A 14,068-nucleotide genomic window follows, 5' to 3' on the forward strand; every position below is an offset into this window, starting at 1 on the left:
TTATTCATTCAATCATTCATTTATTGATTCTTTATTCATCATTTATTCTTTATTTAGTCATTCATTCATTTCTAAAAAACAAAAACTCTGCGGTCGCTCACAGCAGGAGGACGGGAAGGAACTGACAGGACGTCGGCTGCTGGTCAGAGTTTTTCAACTTTTAAAGACAAAGTTCAGTGGGTTTTTTAACCCTTAGTGCTCACGTGGCACGGATCTGTGCCGCAGGTGCACCTGTGTATAATTCCACCGCTGTAGACACACCCCCTTTTCCACCTATGGTCCCAGCGAGGTTTAGGTTGGTTTTCCACTACAAAAAAGTACCTCCTCAACGTGGGCGGAGTCATCACTGCACGGCTGCATGAAACTGCAGTGACTTTGTTTGTAGACCGCTTAGTTTTCCCACGCCAAACCCCATAGAGGAAATCAGCGCCCCCTGTGGTCACTTTGTGTCACTGATGTAGACCAGAATTAAAGATTTCAAACAAAATGAAGATATTTCAAATTAGTGATGGAGGCAGCAGTGGATCAACAACTCCTGTGTGTGTGTGTGTGTGTGTGTGTGTGTGTGTGTGTGTGTGTGTGGGTGTGCGTGTAGCGTGTGTGTGTGTGCGTGCTGTGTGTGTGTGTGAGTGTGTGTGTGTGCGTGTGTGTGGTGTGTGTGTGTGTGCGAGCGTGCTGTGTGTGTGTGTGCGTGTGTGTGTGTGTGGCGTGCGTGCGTGTGCATGCATGTGTGCATGTGCGTGTGTGGTGTGTGTGTGCGCGTGTGTGTGTGAGTGTGAGAGTTTCTCATCAGAAAAGTTTGTCTCTGTGGGAGATAAAGCATGCAGTCATCCATTTTAATTCACTGGGCCTTTTGTGAAGTGGCTAATATTTGTTTTTGCTTGTGTCCCTGCTGAATGAGTGAATGAGTGAATGAGTGAATGAACCGTTCCATGACACTTGATCCCTGTTACAGAAAATAAGTTTTAGTGTCAGCGTTTGTCCTCTGTCTCGTCTCATTAATCGTCCTCTGTTCACTGCAGTGAAGACGTTAAAACGAGACTCGGGACAAAAACGTCTCAGCGTCTTCACTGGGCAGCTGGACGCGGATACAGACACTGCTGTGTGTGTGTGTGTGTGTGGGACCTTCCCGTCTGTCACTCCCTGGGACTGACACACACACACACACACACACAGACAGACAGACGTGTCCTCTTTGCTTATTATTTCATTCTTTATGTGAGATCTTTCTGCTGAACTGTCCTTACCCAGCATGCACTGCGCCATCTCACTTCTGTATGTGGACATTAAAATAAAGACGTGATGCTTCTACTTAAACAAAAACCTGAAAACGAGACATAAAACATAATAATAATTATAGTAAAAATGTAGTAAGTAATAATAATAATAATAATGTAATAAGTTTGACATTTGCTTGACGTGAAGTTTATTCTTTATTTTCTGGCACACTCATAATAAGATAAAACAAATGCACTGCACAGATTTGACTGTTTCACTGTCATGAGTCATGTGACACTGAAATGTGACGTGACAGACTGAAGGCCAGTGATTGGTCAGAGAGTGTCGTCACTGATGAGTCGTGAGCGCGACGTCCGACACAAGAATCTGAACTGTAGATTAAAGTTAAAAAGACTTAATAATCCTGAACACATGTGTTAATCTGAGACATTTAGCAAAGCTAACGTGTTGAACAGAGGAGTGTGGTGGATTCTGAAGGACTGAACCATTCTGTCCACTCATCTGAACTCATGATTCACTTTCACCCAAAACAACTGCTGCACAGTGTCGCGTAGAAAACCACGTCACGGCAGTTTCACGCAGCCGCTACTATGGCGACTCCGCCCCCTTTGAGGAGGAGCTAGGAAGTCATGGAATACCGTACCAAACCGAGTCGAGCCGAGCTGGAACTGTAGAGTGGAAATCTTGTTATTTTTGTTAGAAAGATTTTCACATTACATTACATCACATGTCATTTAGCAGACGCTTTTATCCAAAGCGACTTACAAAAGTGCATTTAAACATTTGGGTACAAATAAGAGCTAGAAGTAAGTAAGAGCTTCAAGTAGAACAAACTATGAAGTGCTAGTCATGAGTGCCATGTATAAGTTGCACAGGTCGTATGGCACATGCAGGAAGACCAGCCAGGAGGGAGGTGCAGTAGTCCAAGCGTGAGATGACAAGAGCCTGGACCAGAACCTGGACCAGAACCTGTGCCGCCTTCTGGGTTAGAAGAGGCCGCATCCTTCTGATGTTGTGCAACATGTATCTGCAAGATGGAGCTGTTGCAGCAATGTTGGCAGTGAGGGAGAGATGGTCATCAAGTGTCACACCCAGGTTCCTGCAGTATGAGAAGGAGTTACCACAGAGTTGTGGAGGGTGATGGTCAGGTCTGTGGTGGGAGAAAGAGAAACTCAGTCTTGTCCAGATTGAGTTTCAGGTGATGGACAGACGTCCACTGAGAGATGTCGGTCAGACAAGCGGAGATCCGTTCTGCTACATGTGTGTCGGAGCTGGGAAAAGAGAGAATGAGTTGGTGTATAGAGAGAAGAGGAGAGGGCCCAAGACAGAACCCTGAGGGACCCCAGTAGCTAGAGGACAGGGTTCAGACACGGATCCTCTCCAGGTTACTCTGTATGTTCGGTTTTGAAGATAGGACGAGAGTAGGGTAAGTGCAGAACCTAGACACCTAGTTCTTGAAGGGAGGAAGTCAGGATCTGGTGGTTAACTGTGTCAAACGCTGCAAAAAGGTCCAAGAGGATGAGCACAGAGGAGAGAGAGGCAGCCCTGACTCAGTGACCTGCTTTAAAACCAGACTGAAGAGGATCAAGAAGGTTGTTCCAGTGAAGGTAGCAGGAGAGTTGATTAAAGATAGCACGCTCCAGAGTTTTGGAGAGAAAAGGAAGAAGAGAGACAGGTCTGTAGTTATTTACTTCAGACGGGTCAAGGGTGGGTTTTTTAAGGAGGGGGTCACTCTGGCCTCTTTAAGAGAGTCCGGAAAGCAACCAGATGACAGAAGGAAAGGAAGAAGGTGAGAGGGGATAGGGTCAAGGGGGCAGGAGGTGGGGCGGGCAGAGGTTATTAGGGAAAGAACTTGGTCATGAAAGAAGATAGAGAAGGAGATGAATGTGTGGTTGGTAGAGTGGTGAGATCAGGAGGTGGGGTTGAGAAAGAAGAGCCAATGTCATCCACCTTTTTTGTGAAGTTGTTGACAAAGTGAATTGGTAGAAGGGAGGAGGGGGAGTGGGGGTGGGGGTGGGGGGGTCAAGGAGGTTAGAGAAGATCGAGAAGTCTTTTGGTGTTAGAGAAAGAGGATTGAATTTTAGTCTGATAGAAAGATTGTTTGGCTGCAGAGATAGAGGCAGTGAAGGTGGAGAGAAGAGAGTGAAAGGGAAGCAGGTCATCAGGGTGTTTTGATGAGTCTGACAACCACGGGGCTGGGGAGGACTTACGAACCCGCCGGGACGTAAGAGGACAGAGAGAGTCAAGAGAGGAGGACAGAGTAGAGAGGAAGGTGTCTGTGGCAGAGTTGGGATGCATGAGGGATCCCAGATTTGTTTTATATCTTAATTATTGTCAATGAACAAAATAAAACTTGACAGTCTGTTACCTGTGGTTATATGTATACATAAATATCTATATACATAAATATATATATCTATATATATATATATACATAGATATGTATGTTGTCCATCAGCTCTGATTTCTGAAGATGACAACAAGTTCAAGTGCATGAAGAGTGTAGTCATAACTCAGCCCACAGTGATTTTTTTGACAACACGAGGAGGAGGACATTTGTCCAGACAGTGTGTCTTTGTGGACCCCGGGACAAAGAGCTGCTCTCAGTCCACTCTGCTGCTGTCAGACACGGGGGGGCAGAGGGTGGAGGTCGCTGTCAGTCACTGTGGGACACACACACACACACACACACACTCACTCACACACTGTCTCTGCTGCTGCTCTGACCCGACTCCGTCCTTCCATCTGGTTTCCCTCCACACTCATCTCAGAGACATGTTGCGCTGCCTCGGACTCGTCCTGCTCCTCTGCTGTGGGACATTTCACCTGGGTGAGTGGACACCATGCACTGTTCCTCAATTTAAAAAAAAACACACAGAAAAATGTCATTTAAAAATGGAAATAATGCAGTTAGAATATTTAATATTTGTGAATATTTAATATTTTGTCCCCAGTATTTAATTGTGCAGAAATAGATTTTATTTCCACTCACTGACTGGAAACTGGAGTTGGTGTCACTTTGTAAAGCGTGTGCACTCCCACACCAAAGTCCATACAAGGAGTCAAGGATTTTACACCACAGCAACACAGGAGTGTTTCAGATAGTTGGAGTCTGACTTCACACTTTTACTCAACCTGATAAACTGTCTTCTGACTTTTTGTCCAGCGTCTGCACTTCGTTGCTACAAGTGCTCGGATTATACCGGACGCTGTCAGAACGTCCAGGAGTGCACGTATGAGGACTCCTGTATATCTCTGAGTGAAAGAGGTGAGTGTTGACACAAATAACATTTCATGCAAAGAAAATGTACTTAATCCAAAACTTACTTAATTCTAAAAATCTACTTATAGTTTCAAAATCTACTTCATTTCAAAATCTACTTATAGCTGGTTCAATAGTCGACAAAAAAAAAACAAAAAAACCTGTACTTCGCACTTATGACTAGCACTTCATGGTTTGTTCTACTTGAAGCTCTTACTTACTTCTAGCTCTTCTTTGTACCCAAATGTTTAAATGCACTTTTGTAAGTCGCTTTGGATAAAAGCGTCTGCTAAATGACATGTGATGTAATGTAATGGATCAGCGAGTAAATGTGACCGAGGGACAATTTAGTTTGAGCTTCATCGATTTCTATCCGTGTCCGACAAATACCCGACACAGTTAGCGTAAGGTGAAAGTTCGCTAACGTGGGTGCGTGTGTTCCTCCCCTCCAGGTGGGAAGACCATCCGTCAGTGCATCCGCTACACGGACTGCGATAACTCGCGTCTCACCCAGATGTTTCCCGCCATCTCCGGCTTCACGTACCGCTGCTGCAGCAGCAACCTGTGCAACTCCAGCAGCGCCGTCGCCATAGCGACGCCGGTCCTGGCACTGCTGGGCTCCCTGCTGACTGTTCTGTGGTGTTGGGTGTGAAGTTTTTTGGATCCTTACTGACATTTTTATTATTATTGTTATGTTTATTTTTTTAAAGTTAACATGAACTGAACTGTGTGTGTTTGTGTCGCCTGAGGCACTTCCTGTTTCTCAGGTCAAGTTTTAAATTGATCTCGTTTTGCTAATTCCATTTTTATACTTTTTGTTTTATCAGTTTAACAACGACAACAAATAAAATGTTACAGTATGTATTTTTGACATTGTGGCGTCTGTTTTTAATGTCACTGACATTAAGACTGGTATTGTTTATGCTAAGCTAGCTGTCCCCCTCCCCCATTGTCCATCATCATGCTAAAGGCCACATGGGCAACATGCGGCTCTGGGGCCAGCTCTGGTCCGTAAACCACTTTTATCTAGCCTGCGATGACGTCCTCATGGGAGCCAAAAAAAGCTAAAGACTTCTCCTACACTGTCACCTCGTGTTCGCTTCTACTGAAGTTAGCATGCTAACAGCTAGCCTATGCTCCCATCAAGATGATGTTAGCTCAGCTAACCTTTAATACAAAACATGATTCAGCGAACCACTTGAAAGGCATTTGAATGTTGCTAGGTATGCTAGTAATATAGTATAGAGTATATATAGTATATAATATAGTAAAATGCTAAGTTAACATAGCGCAGGGCAGGTAAGAAAAGCTCAGTGATTAACGAGAACTCATGAGAAGATGGTGGTCTGTGAATACTTTCTCGTGCTAACGGGCTAAGACGCTCACGTCAGACTGCAGCTAATAGTCATTTTAGTTTTGCGTACTTCCTGTTAAAATGCAATGGTAAATAAATGAAATAAAATCATGCAGACAGTAAAAAAAAAAGATAATAATATAAAATCAATTTATTGCACTTAAATAACAGGTTAAAATCTTACACAATAGAAAAGCACTATATGAACACAACAACAGGGAAAGAGAGTACAGACAAACCCACAGACTCTGGTCAGTGATGTCACTACATAATGAAGTAAAATAAAAAGTCCTTCATTTAATCATTGACAATTATCACACTTTATACACGCAATCACTGATCACGTGATTCTCTTTGACATAAAGTGCCATTTGCACTACGAGGCATTGAGTTTTCGGACAAGTCTCTGCTTTGTATTGTCCACGATAGCAATCTGTCAATATGTTCAAAGGTGTCGGGATAGGGGTAAAAATAAGAACTGGTACTGGGCTAAAAAATCTGAACTATCCCTTTAACTGAGGTCATAGGTTCAATGGAGACAAACAGTAAACTGCCTGATGATAGCAATTTGTGCTACGAAGCTGTTTCCATGGTTTCACTTGCTGGTAAGAATTGGGATTTGACCAATGAGCCAATAATACCTGAAACCACTCTTCAAAAAACTTGAACTATCCCTTTAACTGAGGCCATAAGTTGCATGGATACAATTGGTAAACTGTCTGATGATAGCAATTTGTGCTACGAAGCTGTTTCCATGGTTTCATTCGCTCATGTCTCCCAGTCCGTCCTCTTCGATCTGTCGTCCAATCACCTCCAGCTGCACCGTCTTCTTCTGTCCTTTCTGCTCCACCACTTTCTCTGCTTCCTCTGATTGGGCGTACCAGGGGTGAGGGGCGGAGCCATCACAGGCCCGGCCTCCTCTGCGGAAACCTCCCCTGCCAGCTCTGACCAAACCCCACCCCTGCAGCTGGGTGTCGGACCTCCTCTCCTGGACGCCTCTGGTCTGGTCCAGCTCTTTGGCGCTGAGCGACGACATCCGTACGGGAACTGTGTTCCCGAACTTTGAGTAGTCCACACAGTAGCGACCGTCCTCCTCCGTTATGACGGACACGAATCTCCTCCCCCACAGGATCTCCTCGGGAATGTATGAGGTGCGAGCCTGCATGGTGATCCCTGTCGTCTCCACCACACCTGGAAAAAGAGAAGAAGAGTTGTCTCCACACACAGACCTTCTCAGAAAGTCCACATGAATCTGGGTGGACGTGGCTGCCAAGTAGCTCCTGACCTTCCAGGATGACGATGATCTCCAGGTCCTCGGATGCCAGTGACTGGGCGGAGAGCTCGTACAGGGGACTTCCTCTCTCCATGGTGTGGCTGATGATCAGAGGAGAAACCAGGAAGATGCCGTTGCTCCTCAGAGGGTTCTCCACCTGGATGTCCAGCTGACAAACTGGGATCACCTCACCCTCTGACGTCACCGTCCGCCGGATCACCTGGACACAAGACATCACCATTTATTCACAACAAACACTGATGCTCTTTTTGAATGTCTGCTCGTTCTATCTCTTTGTGGTTGTTTTTGCGTCATTGTTTTCTTCTGAATCTTTGTGGTTCTTCTGAATCTTTGTGGTTCTTCTGAATCTTTGTGGTTCTTCTGAATCTTTGTGGTTCTTTTGTGTATGTTTGGTTCTCTAGAATATTCTTGGTGCTTTTGTATCTTTGTGGTTCTTTGTATCTTAGCTATTGTTTTCGCTTCATCGTTGTTGTTTTGTCTCTTTGTGGTTGTTTTGAATCTTTGTAGTTGTTTTGAGTCTCTGTGGTCATGTGATACCTGCAGTTGAATGGTGGCAGAGATGATCATACTTTTCCTCAGGTCCCCGACTCGGAACATGAACGTCGGTCGCCCGTTTCGAGGAGCGATGACGGCGTTTCTGGAGAAGATGAGCGTCTCCGCTCTGCGGTTGGCCTGAGCTGTCTTCATGAAGACGCAGCCGAGCATCACCGCATTGATGATGAGCCCCAGAATGTTCTGGATGATCAACACCGTGATGGCCAGAGGACACTCCTCTGTCACCATCCTGCCACCAAACCCGATGGTCACCTGCAGGGGGCAGCAGCACACAGTTGACAACACGTGAAACCACTGCCAGACGAGGCAGTGGCACGACAACCAGCTCTCACCTGGACTTCAATGGAGAAGAGGAAGGCAGAGGTGAAGGAGTGGATGGCGGTGACGCAGGGTTCGGGGCCCGGCTCGCCGTTGGGGTCGCGGGGCTCCAGGTCACCATGGGCGAAAGCCAGGAGCCACCAGATCATAGCGAAGAGCATCCAGGAGCAGATGAAGGCCGAGCTGAAGATGAGGAGGGAGTGCTGCCACTTCAGGTCCACCATGGTGGTGAAGACGTCCTGCAGGAACCGGCCCTAAAACACAGCAGGAGGACGAAGGTGAATACACCAGAGCAGAAGACAGCGAGGAGACAATGGGGAGACACTTTCACTTCTTCTGTCCTGCCACCAGGAAAAAGACATGTTTATGCTCTTTAATGTCTCCTTCAGTTTGGACCATGCACTCAGAGGTGAACTAAGCAGCTGCTTACCACACTTTTATTATTATTTCAGATCATACCTTACTAACCCTTATCCTACATATCACAATTTATCTTATAGTATTCAAGCTGAGCATATCATAATGTTTCTTATTGTGTCTTATCGTATTGTACCTTACCTTACCAAAATGTTTCTTATCTTATGTTGTTAAGTAATTTGCTGAGGCTGTTTCAAATGGAAAGTGAAGTTACTGACTTTGTAAAGCACTCACTCTCCCACACCAAAGCCCAGAGAGAAAAGCTGCGGGAACACAGGAGCTGCTGGTCTACTGCTGCCCTCATGTGGTCAGTTTTTGTCACTGAGGTAAATCTGAACAAAGGATTTCAAATGCCAAAGTCACAAAATAGCACATGCAAACTTACTGATGGAGGCAGCAGTGGATCATCTTCTCCTCTGTGCTGTGATGTAACAATCACAGATTATCTCTGTGGTGTTTGGTGTGGGAGAGTGAGTGCTTTACAAACTCCTGTGTTTGTTTCAAACGGTGAGGTAAATATCCACTGACTAACGATTGAATCACAGAAAGTCTGGGCGTTTTACTAGTTATTAATCGTTTTACTAGTTATTAATCGACGAAACCAGTGTCAGGACTGAAGGCAGGTATGTGGTGAGGTGACGCTCGGTCTACCTGCTCCCTGATGTTCTTGTGAGCCACATTGCAGGATCCGGTCTTGGTGATGAAGCGGGCTCTCTGGGATCTGGTGCGGCTGCGGTTCGGCTGGTTCTGGTCCTCGGCCAGACGAGTCAGCAGGAAGCCGTCCGGCAGGAGGCCCTTCCTGGCCAACATGATGCTGATTCTGCAGCTGCGGTACACTGACACACACACACACACACACACACACACACACACACACACACACACACACACACACACACACACACACACACACACACACACACACACACACCATATTTTAATGAAACACACTGATATCATGTTATATAATATCACATAATTGATATAGCTTGTGGGTATGGGTGTGGCAAAAATGACCACACCCCTTAAAACTACTATTATTTTCTCTTATCGTATGACATGGAGTCTTCGTGTACCATACTACAATTTTAACTTACAATATTATTTTGTTATACCATAATTTATCTTACTGTAGCATAGCATATCATATTGTTTGATATTGTGACTTATCTTATCATATTGCAATGTTTCTTATCTCATCTTAAATTACAGTATATGTTAGTATCGTATTTTACCATCATTTATCTTATTGTAACGTACCATATTGTATATCCATATCATATTTTACTGTATTGTACCTTACCTTACCTTACCCTACCTTTATCTTATTTTGTGGAAAAGATTGTATCAGTATAGACTGTGCAGTTACAGTATGTTTATTTATTATGGCGACGTTGTCATGACAACTCCCTATATCATTTATATACAATATTCATTGTATTATCCCTGTCACATTTAACAATAACAATAATAAAGTGATGAGGAAAACAAATCACAGCAGTGAAATAAATAAACATAAACATGGAGAGAATATGATAATAACTCAGCGTCAAGGTTACAGTAAAAAAACAAAAAAAAAACACGGAAACGTTACCTGTCCAGGAAACAGCGCCGCCTCGCGGACACAAATGTGCTTCTGTTCAAATGTTATCGGAACGTGTTGCTTTTTATGATTTTTTGAAATCACGTCGACGAGAGACAGAAGACGATGTCCATCATCGCAGCATCAGGACGTCCCCAACGACAGGACACACACACACACACACACACACACACACACCGCTCACCTCCTTCACAATAAAACTTCTCTAACGTTCATTCATAATTCATCTCATATTCCTATTTATTTCAAAATCTGTTTTTGGAAATCTTTATTACTTGAACTTGAACTTTAGTTATTGAACTTTTTTTATTAACCTGACTCCACTGATGACCTAAAACAAGCTTACCTGATGCTAATAATCTTAACCTGACTTAACGATGTTTATCTGACCCAAAATAACCTTACCTGATTGGGCACTATTTTATCTATGATGTAAATAAATGAGAAATGTTTTTTTTTTTATTATTTATTTATTTATTAGCATTGGTTTTAAAAGTGCTGTAGGAAAATTTTCCATTTGACTTTTATTTTGAAATTAGATAGAAGCATGTTCCGGTGCTGTGTGCGCTGAACTTGATGACCTGCAGGAAGGTGAGCTCCTCATCGGCTGCCTGTTGGAGGCGACAGAGGAGCGCGAACCCCCCTAAAACAGAAAACGATATTATTTTATAATAATCTATTGAAAGTAAATAGTAAAAACAAATATGAAAGATATCTTGTGCCACTTTTATCCTTATTTGACCTTTACATTTTAACTAACCAGCATAATTCTTGTCCGTGATGAAAAATAAACCAAAAAAATACATAAACTAAATACTGTATAATCATAAACTCGACAAAAAAAGACATTATCGGAGAAACAACAGCGACATTTCTGTTATAAATGTTTGTTTATTCAATAGATATAAACAGTTTTATTGTTTATGTCAATGAATGAATGAATTTTTAGGTCGGTATTCTGTTTTGGGTTTCTTCATACGGAAGCCGTTGTATCAAACTGACCTGCAGGTGGCAGCACCGCCCCCGTCAGTGATCATTCACGACCGAAGAAGAAGCGGAAGCAGCAACAAGCATAAAGATGGCGAACACCTACAGAAGTATGTGAGATAAACTGAACTTTACACGTTTATTTTGAACGGTTTATTTGTCATTTGGCAACGTTGGTGTTTCACGTCGTTATAAATATTACGGATGCTTAAATACATGCATTAAAGACTTTCGTTATTAGTTTTTTATCGGCGGCGAGAGAAGCTTCCGGCTCTCTATCCTTAACCTGACTAACCATTTTGATTTAAACTCAGTGTTGCATTAGATTGAGTTAAATTAGCCTTAACCTGTCTCACACTTGACAGCAGTAGCCCGACTCCTCTTTAACCTGACCCAAACCATTTAAATCTGACTCAGATCAAAGTACACTTAGTCTTGCTGGCTTTACCTGACTCTCATAACTACCCTTAACCTGACTCAGTTTAGCCTTAAACCTCTATTAATTGTAGCCATAATCTGACTCAAACTATAACTTTAACTTGATTCTATTCATCTTACCCTGGCTCAAACCATCTTAATCCATTTCAAACCAATCATCTTAATCTAACTTTATTTGTTTGACTGTTGTCTCCATAGTGACAGACGAGGACATCAGGCTGATGATACAGCTTCGTGCCTCAAATGCTGCCGTCTTCACAGGAAGGAAGAACTCTGCCCTGATAGGCTGGAGGTCAGAGTGCAACCACACATTCACACCGCAGTAGTGTGACTGTTCTGTCATGTCGCTGTTATTTTTGGTTTGATCCTCTCTGGTCTTGATTTTTAAAAAGAAAAGAAACACCCTTAAATGTCCACTCTACTGACCACAGACTGTCCTCTGCTGCTGCTGCAGGGCCATCAGTAAAGAGCTGGGGCTCGAGGGTCTGGTGTCGGCGCAGCAGCTGAAGAAGAAATGGGGCAACATGAAAGAAAAGTACAAGGTGAGCGATCAAAAAATATATAGAAAAAGCTGGTTTGAATGTTTGTTTTTTTTTTGTTTTTTTTATTTAAATAATAATTTAAATAGTCTTTACTGCACAGCTGTTGAAGTATCCTCCGGCGGGCATGGAGAATGTGACCAAACCCACCTCGTGGCGCTGGTTCCACTTGATGGAACAGGCCGAGTGTGGTCACCTGGCTGAAGACACCAGAATCATACCCACCTGCCACATGGAGGAGGACGAGGAGCTGGGCGGCGCCCTGCTGCCTCTCAGCTCGTCCAACATGGAGGAGGACATCTCTGCTCTGGGCGTCATTGACACAGGAAGTCTGGAGAGCGAGGACGGGCTCATGGAGATAACTGACGTCAGAACATTGAACACTGCGGAATCACCTACCGAGGTGGTCACAGACATTGGAGTGCAGGTGTGTGTGAAAAGTCCTGAGAGGAAAATCAAAAGCACGACATTATTGCCACACACTGACACCGTCAAGCCACTGCTGCTGCCACCGCTGTCACCGTCCTCCTCCTCCAGACACGTGGAGCTGGAGTCTGCAGAGCTGGACAGGAAGCTGTCTGAGCTGCAGAGAGAGAGACAAGTTCTGGAGAGAGAGCAGGCCGAGTTTGACAGAGAGCTGATCGCATTAGAAAGAGACAGAGAGCTTCTGAACAGAGACATGGTCACCGTCCAGCGAGAGAGAACAGCGGTGGACAGGGACCGAGCGGCTGTGGAGAGGGACCGGGCGTTGTTGGAGCGAGACCGGGCATTTCTGGACAGAGACAGAGCCGTTCTTGAGAGGGACAAAGTGTTTCTAGAAAGAGCCAGGGAAGACCTGGAGAGGGAGAGGACACTACTCAAGAGAGAGAAAGAGGCGGCAGCTGTGGACGGAGGTCAGGCTGAAACAGTGACGGACAAAGAGGTCTTACTCCAGACCAAGTTCTGTGAGAGCCTGAGGGCCACAGATCTGGATCCAGACCAGCTGGAGACCAGACAGAGACTGGTGTCTTTGTTCCAGAAGCTTGTGGAAAAACTGTGAATGGACGGTGTCTCACGACAGACACCGTTTCCCAAGGCCAGGTCAAGCATGGTTGTATGAGTTACTGGCTGTGTCTGCCCCCTGCTGGCCTCCTGTGCCAGTACAATGGCGCTTGTCCACTTCACAGTCTTAGCACGACGTGACACGGCAGGTTTTTTTGGGTTTTCCGTCAGTGATCGTTGACTGGTACTTTTTTTAGTACTTGTTCTGACGAGGTTCCAAGCGAGCTCAGCCGATACTAAAATGTGACATCAACAGACTTCCGGCCGCTGATTGGTCAGAGAGTGTTGTAACTGGAAGAGTCGGTACTTAGATAAGTTATATGTTAGTAAATCTGTGTCTTTTAACGTAGCGTTACTCGTCCAGACGTCACTGACACATGCAGGCATGTTGTCAGGGAGAGCCTGATTTCTTAAATGGTCTTTGCTCCATTTGACAAAGAAGTCATGAAAAAAAAAAGGTTGTTTTGGAACTTGGGATCGGTAGAATTCAATACAATCCAAAAATTAAATAAAAATCAGCAAAATTATTTTTAGCTGAGTCATGTTTGTTGCTGTTTTTTACAATAATTGCGTCAGCGCGGGAATGTCTCCGGGCGACACACAAAAACAAAACACTGCCACTGAGAAACACTGAGGAAGTCGTGTGGAGCTGATCGGCTCAGTCAGGATTGTATGAACTTGAAGGTTTTTATTGAAGAGTTTAAAACACAAGTCTGTATGTTTTGTCATTCTCAGATCACATGACCTGACAGGACTGGAGATAATCGATTATTTGTTTTTTTTTAATAATTCTAACAAGTTTGCTGTTTTTTTCAGCTTCTTAAATGTGAATATTTCCTGGTTTCTTGACGATCATTTTCCGACCACGTTGATTTAATGGCTAATATGACCGTTAGTTGTAGCCCCAGTCGACATAAATCGCTCTTGTCAATCAAATTTGTGATTTTTAGGATGTCGTGTCCATGTAAATGCGGCTTGTGGCTCAGTAGAATCAGAAGGGGTTGTTTACACCAAACCACAA

The 14,068-nt window shown here is 44.1% G+C and overlaps 4 protein-coding genes and 1 long non-coding RNA gene across 8 annotated transcripts in view; 3 read left to right on the plus strand and 2 right to left on the minus strand.

Moving 5' to 3' along the window:
* Window positions 1–14,068, plus strand: part of chmp1a (charged multivesicular body protein 1A) — a 385,704-nt gene that overhangs the window by 289,640 nt on the left and 81,996 nt on the right. The window lies entirely within an intron of this gene.
* Window positions 3,893–5,220, plus strand: LOC122775808 (CD59 molecule (CD59 blood group)). Its single transcript, XM_044035999.1, has 3 exons — window positions 3,893–4,069; window positions 4,406–4,507; window positions 4,954–5,220. The coding sequence occupies exons 1-3, from the start codon at window positions 4,015–4,017 to the stop codon at window positions 5,151–5,153; spliced, it is 357 nt and encodes a 118-aa protein (XP_043891934.1). The 5' UTR covers window positions 3,893–4,014; the 3' UTR covers window positions 5,154–5,220.
* Window positions 5,989–10,199, minus strand: kcnj11l (potassium inwardly rectifying channel subfamily J member 11, like). Of its 2 annotated transcripts, XM_044035970.1 has the most exons (7): window positions 10,034–10,199; window positions 9,091–9,275; window positions 8,037–8,276; window positions 7,687–7,956; window positions 7,141–7,348; window positions 6,589–7,046; window positions 5,989–6,423 (listed from the first exon to the last, which is right to left on the minus strand). In XM_044035970.1, the coding sequence occupies exons 2-6, from the start codon at window positions 9,247–9,249 to the stop codon at window positions 6,616–6,618; spliced, it is 1,308 nt and encodes a 435-aa protein (XP_043891905.1). In that variant the 5' UTR covers window positions 9,250–9,275; window positions 10,034–10,199; the 3' UTR covers window positions 5,989–6,423; window positions 6,589–6,615. The 2 variants fall into 2 exon arrangements, with proteins under 2 accessions (XP_043891905.1, XP_043891904.1); XM_044035969.1 differs by having other exon boundaries at window positions 5,989–7,046.
* On the minus strand, window positions 10,508–12,168 carry LOC122775810. The gene is made up of 4 exons (XR_006361143.1): window positions 12,103–12,168; window positions 11,894–11,970; window positions 11,045–11,131; window positions 10,508–10,685 (listed from the first exon to the last, which is right to left on the minus strand). It is a non-coding gene; the product is annotated as an uncharacterized LOC122775810 (long non-coding RNA).
* LOC122775799 lies at window positions 11,086–13,574 on the plus strand. 2 transcript variants are annotated; one of them, XM_044035986.1, is made up of 4 exons: window positions 11,086–11,139; window positions 11,666–11,759; window positions 11,922–12,009; window positions 12,110–13,574. In XM_044035986.1, the coding sequence occupies exons 1-4, from the start codon at window positions 11,121–11,123 to the stop codon at window positions 13,043–13,045; spliced, it is 1,137 nt and encodes a 378-aa protein (XP_043891921.1). In that variant the 5' UTR covers window positions 11,086–11,120; the 3' UTR covers window positions 13,046–13,574. The 2 variants fall into 2 exon arrangements, with proteins under 2 accessions (XP_043891921.1, XP_043891922.1); XM_044035987.1 differs by lacking the exons at window positions 11,086–11,139; window positions 11,666–11,759 and having other exon boundaries at window positions 11,948–12,009; window positions 12,096–13,574.

Source organism: Solea senegalensis, linkage group LG10 (assembly GCF_019176455.1).
Source record: "Solea senegalensis isolate Sse05_10M linkage group LG10, IFAPA_SoseM_1, whole genome shotgun sequence".
NCBI classification, from domain to species: Eukaryota; Metazoa; Chordata; class Actinopteri; order Pleuronectiformes; family Soleidae; genus Solea; species Solea senegalensis.

Excerpts from the sequence above, each read along its gene's own strand:
- LOC122775808 (XM_044035999.1), top strand. The coding sequence starts at position 4,015 with ATGTTGCGCTGCCTCGGACTCGTCCTGCTCCTCTGCTGTGGGACATTT. Across the intron at positions 4,070-4,405 it reads CTGTGGGACATTTCACCTGG|CGTCTGCACTTCGTTGCTAC; the intron begins GTGAGTGGACAC and ends CTTTTTGTCCAG. Across the intron at positions 4,508-4,953 it reads TATATCTCTGAGTGAAAGAG|GTGGGAAGACCATCCGTCAG; the intron begins GTGAGTGTTGAC and ends CCTCCCCTCCAG.
- kcnj11l (XM_044035970.1), bottom strand. The coding sequence starts at position 9,249 with ATGTTGGCCAGGAAGGGCCTCCTGCCGGACGGCTTCCTGCTGACTCGT. Across the intron at positions 7,957-8,036 it reads TCTTCTCCATTGAAGTCCAG|GTGACCATCGGGTTTGGTGG; the intron begins GTGAGAGCTGGT and ends TGCCCCCTGCAG. Across the intron at positions 7,349-7,686 it reads CTGCCACCATTCAACTGCAG|GTGATCCGGCGGACGGTGAC; the intron begins GTATCACATGAC and ends TCTTGTGTCCAG.
- LOC122775799 (XM_044035986.1), top strand. Across the intron at positions 11,760-11,921 it reads TCTGCCCTGATAGGCTGGAG|GGCCATCAGTAAAGAGCTGG; the intron begins GTCAGAGTGCAA and ends CTGCTGCTGCAG. Across the intron at positions 12,010-12,109 it reads ACATGAAAGAAAAGTACAAG|CTGTTGAAGTATCCTCCGGC; the intron begins GTGAGCGATCAA and ends TTTACTGCACAG.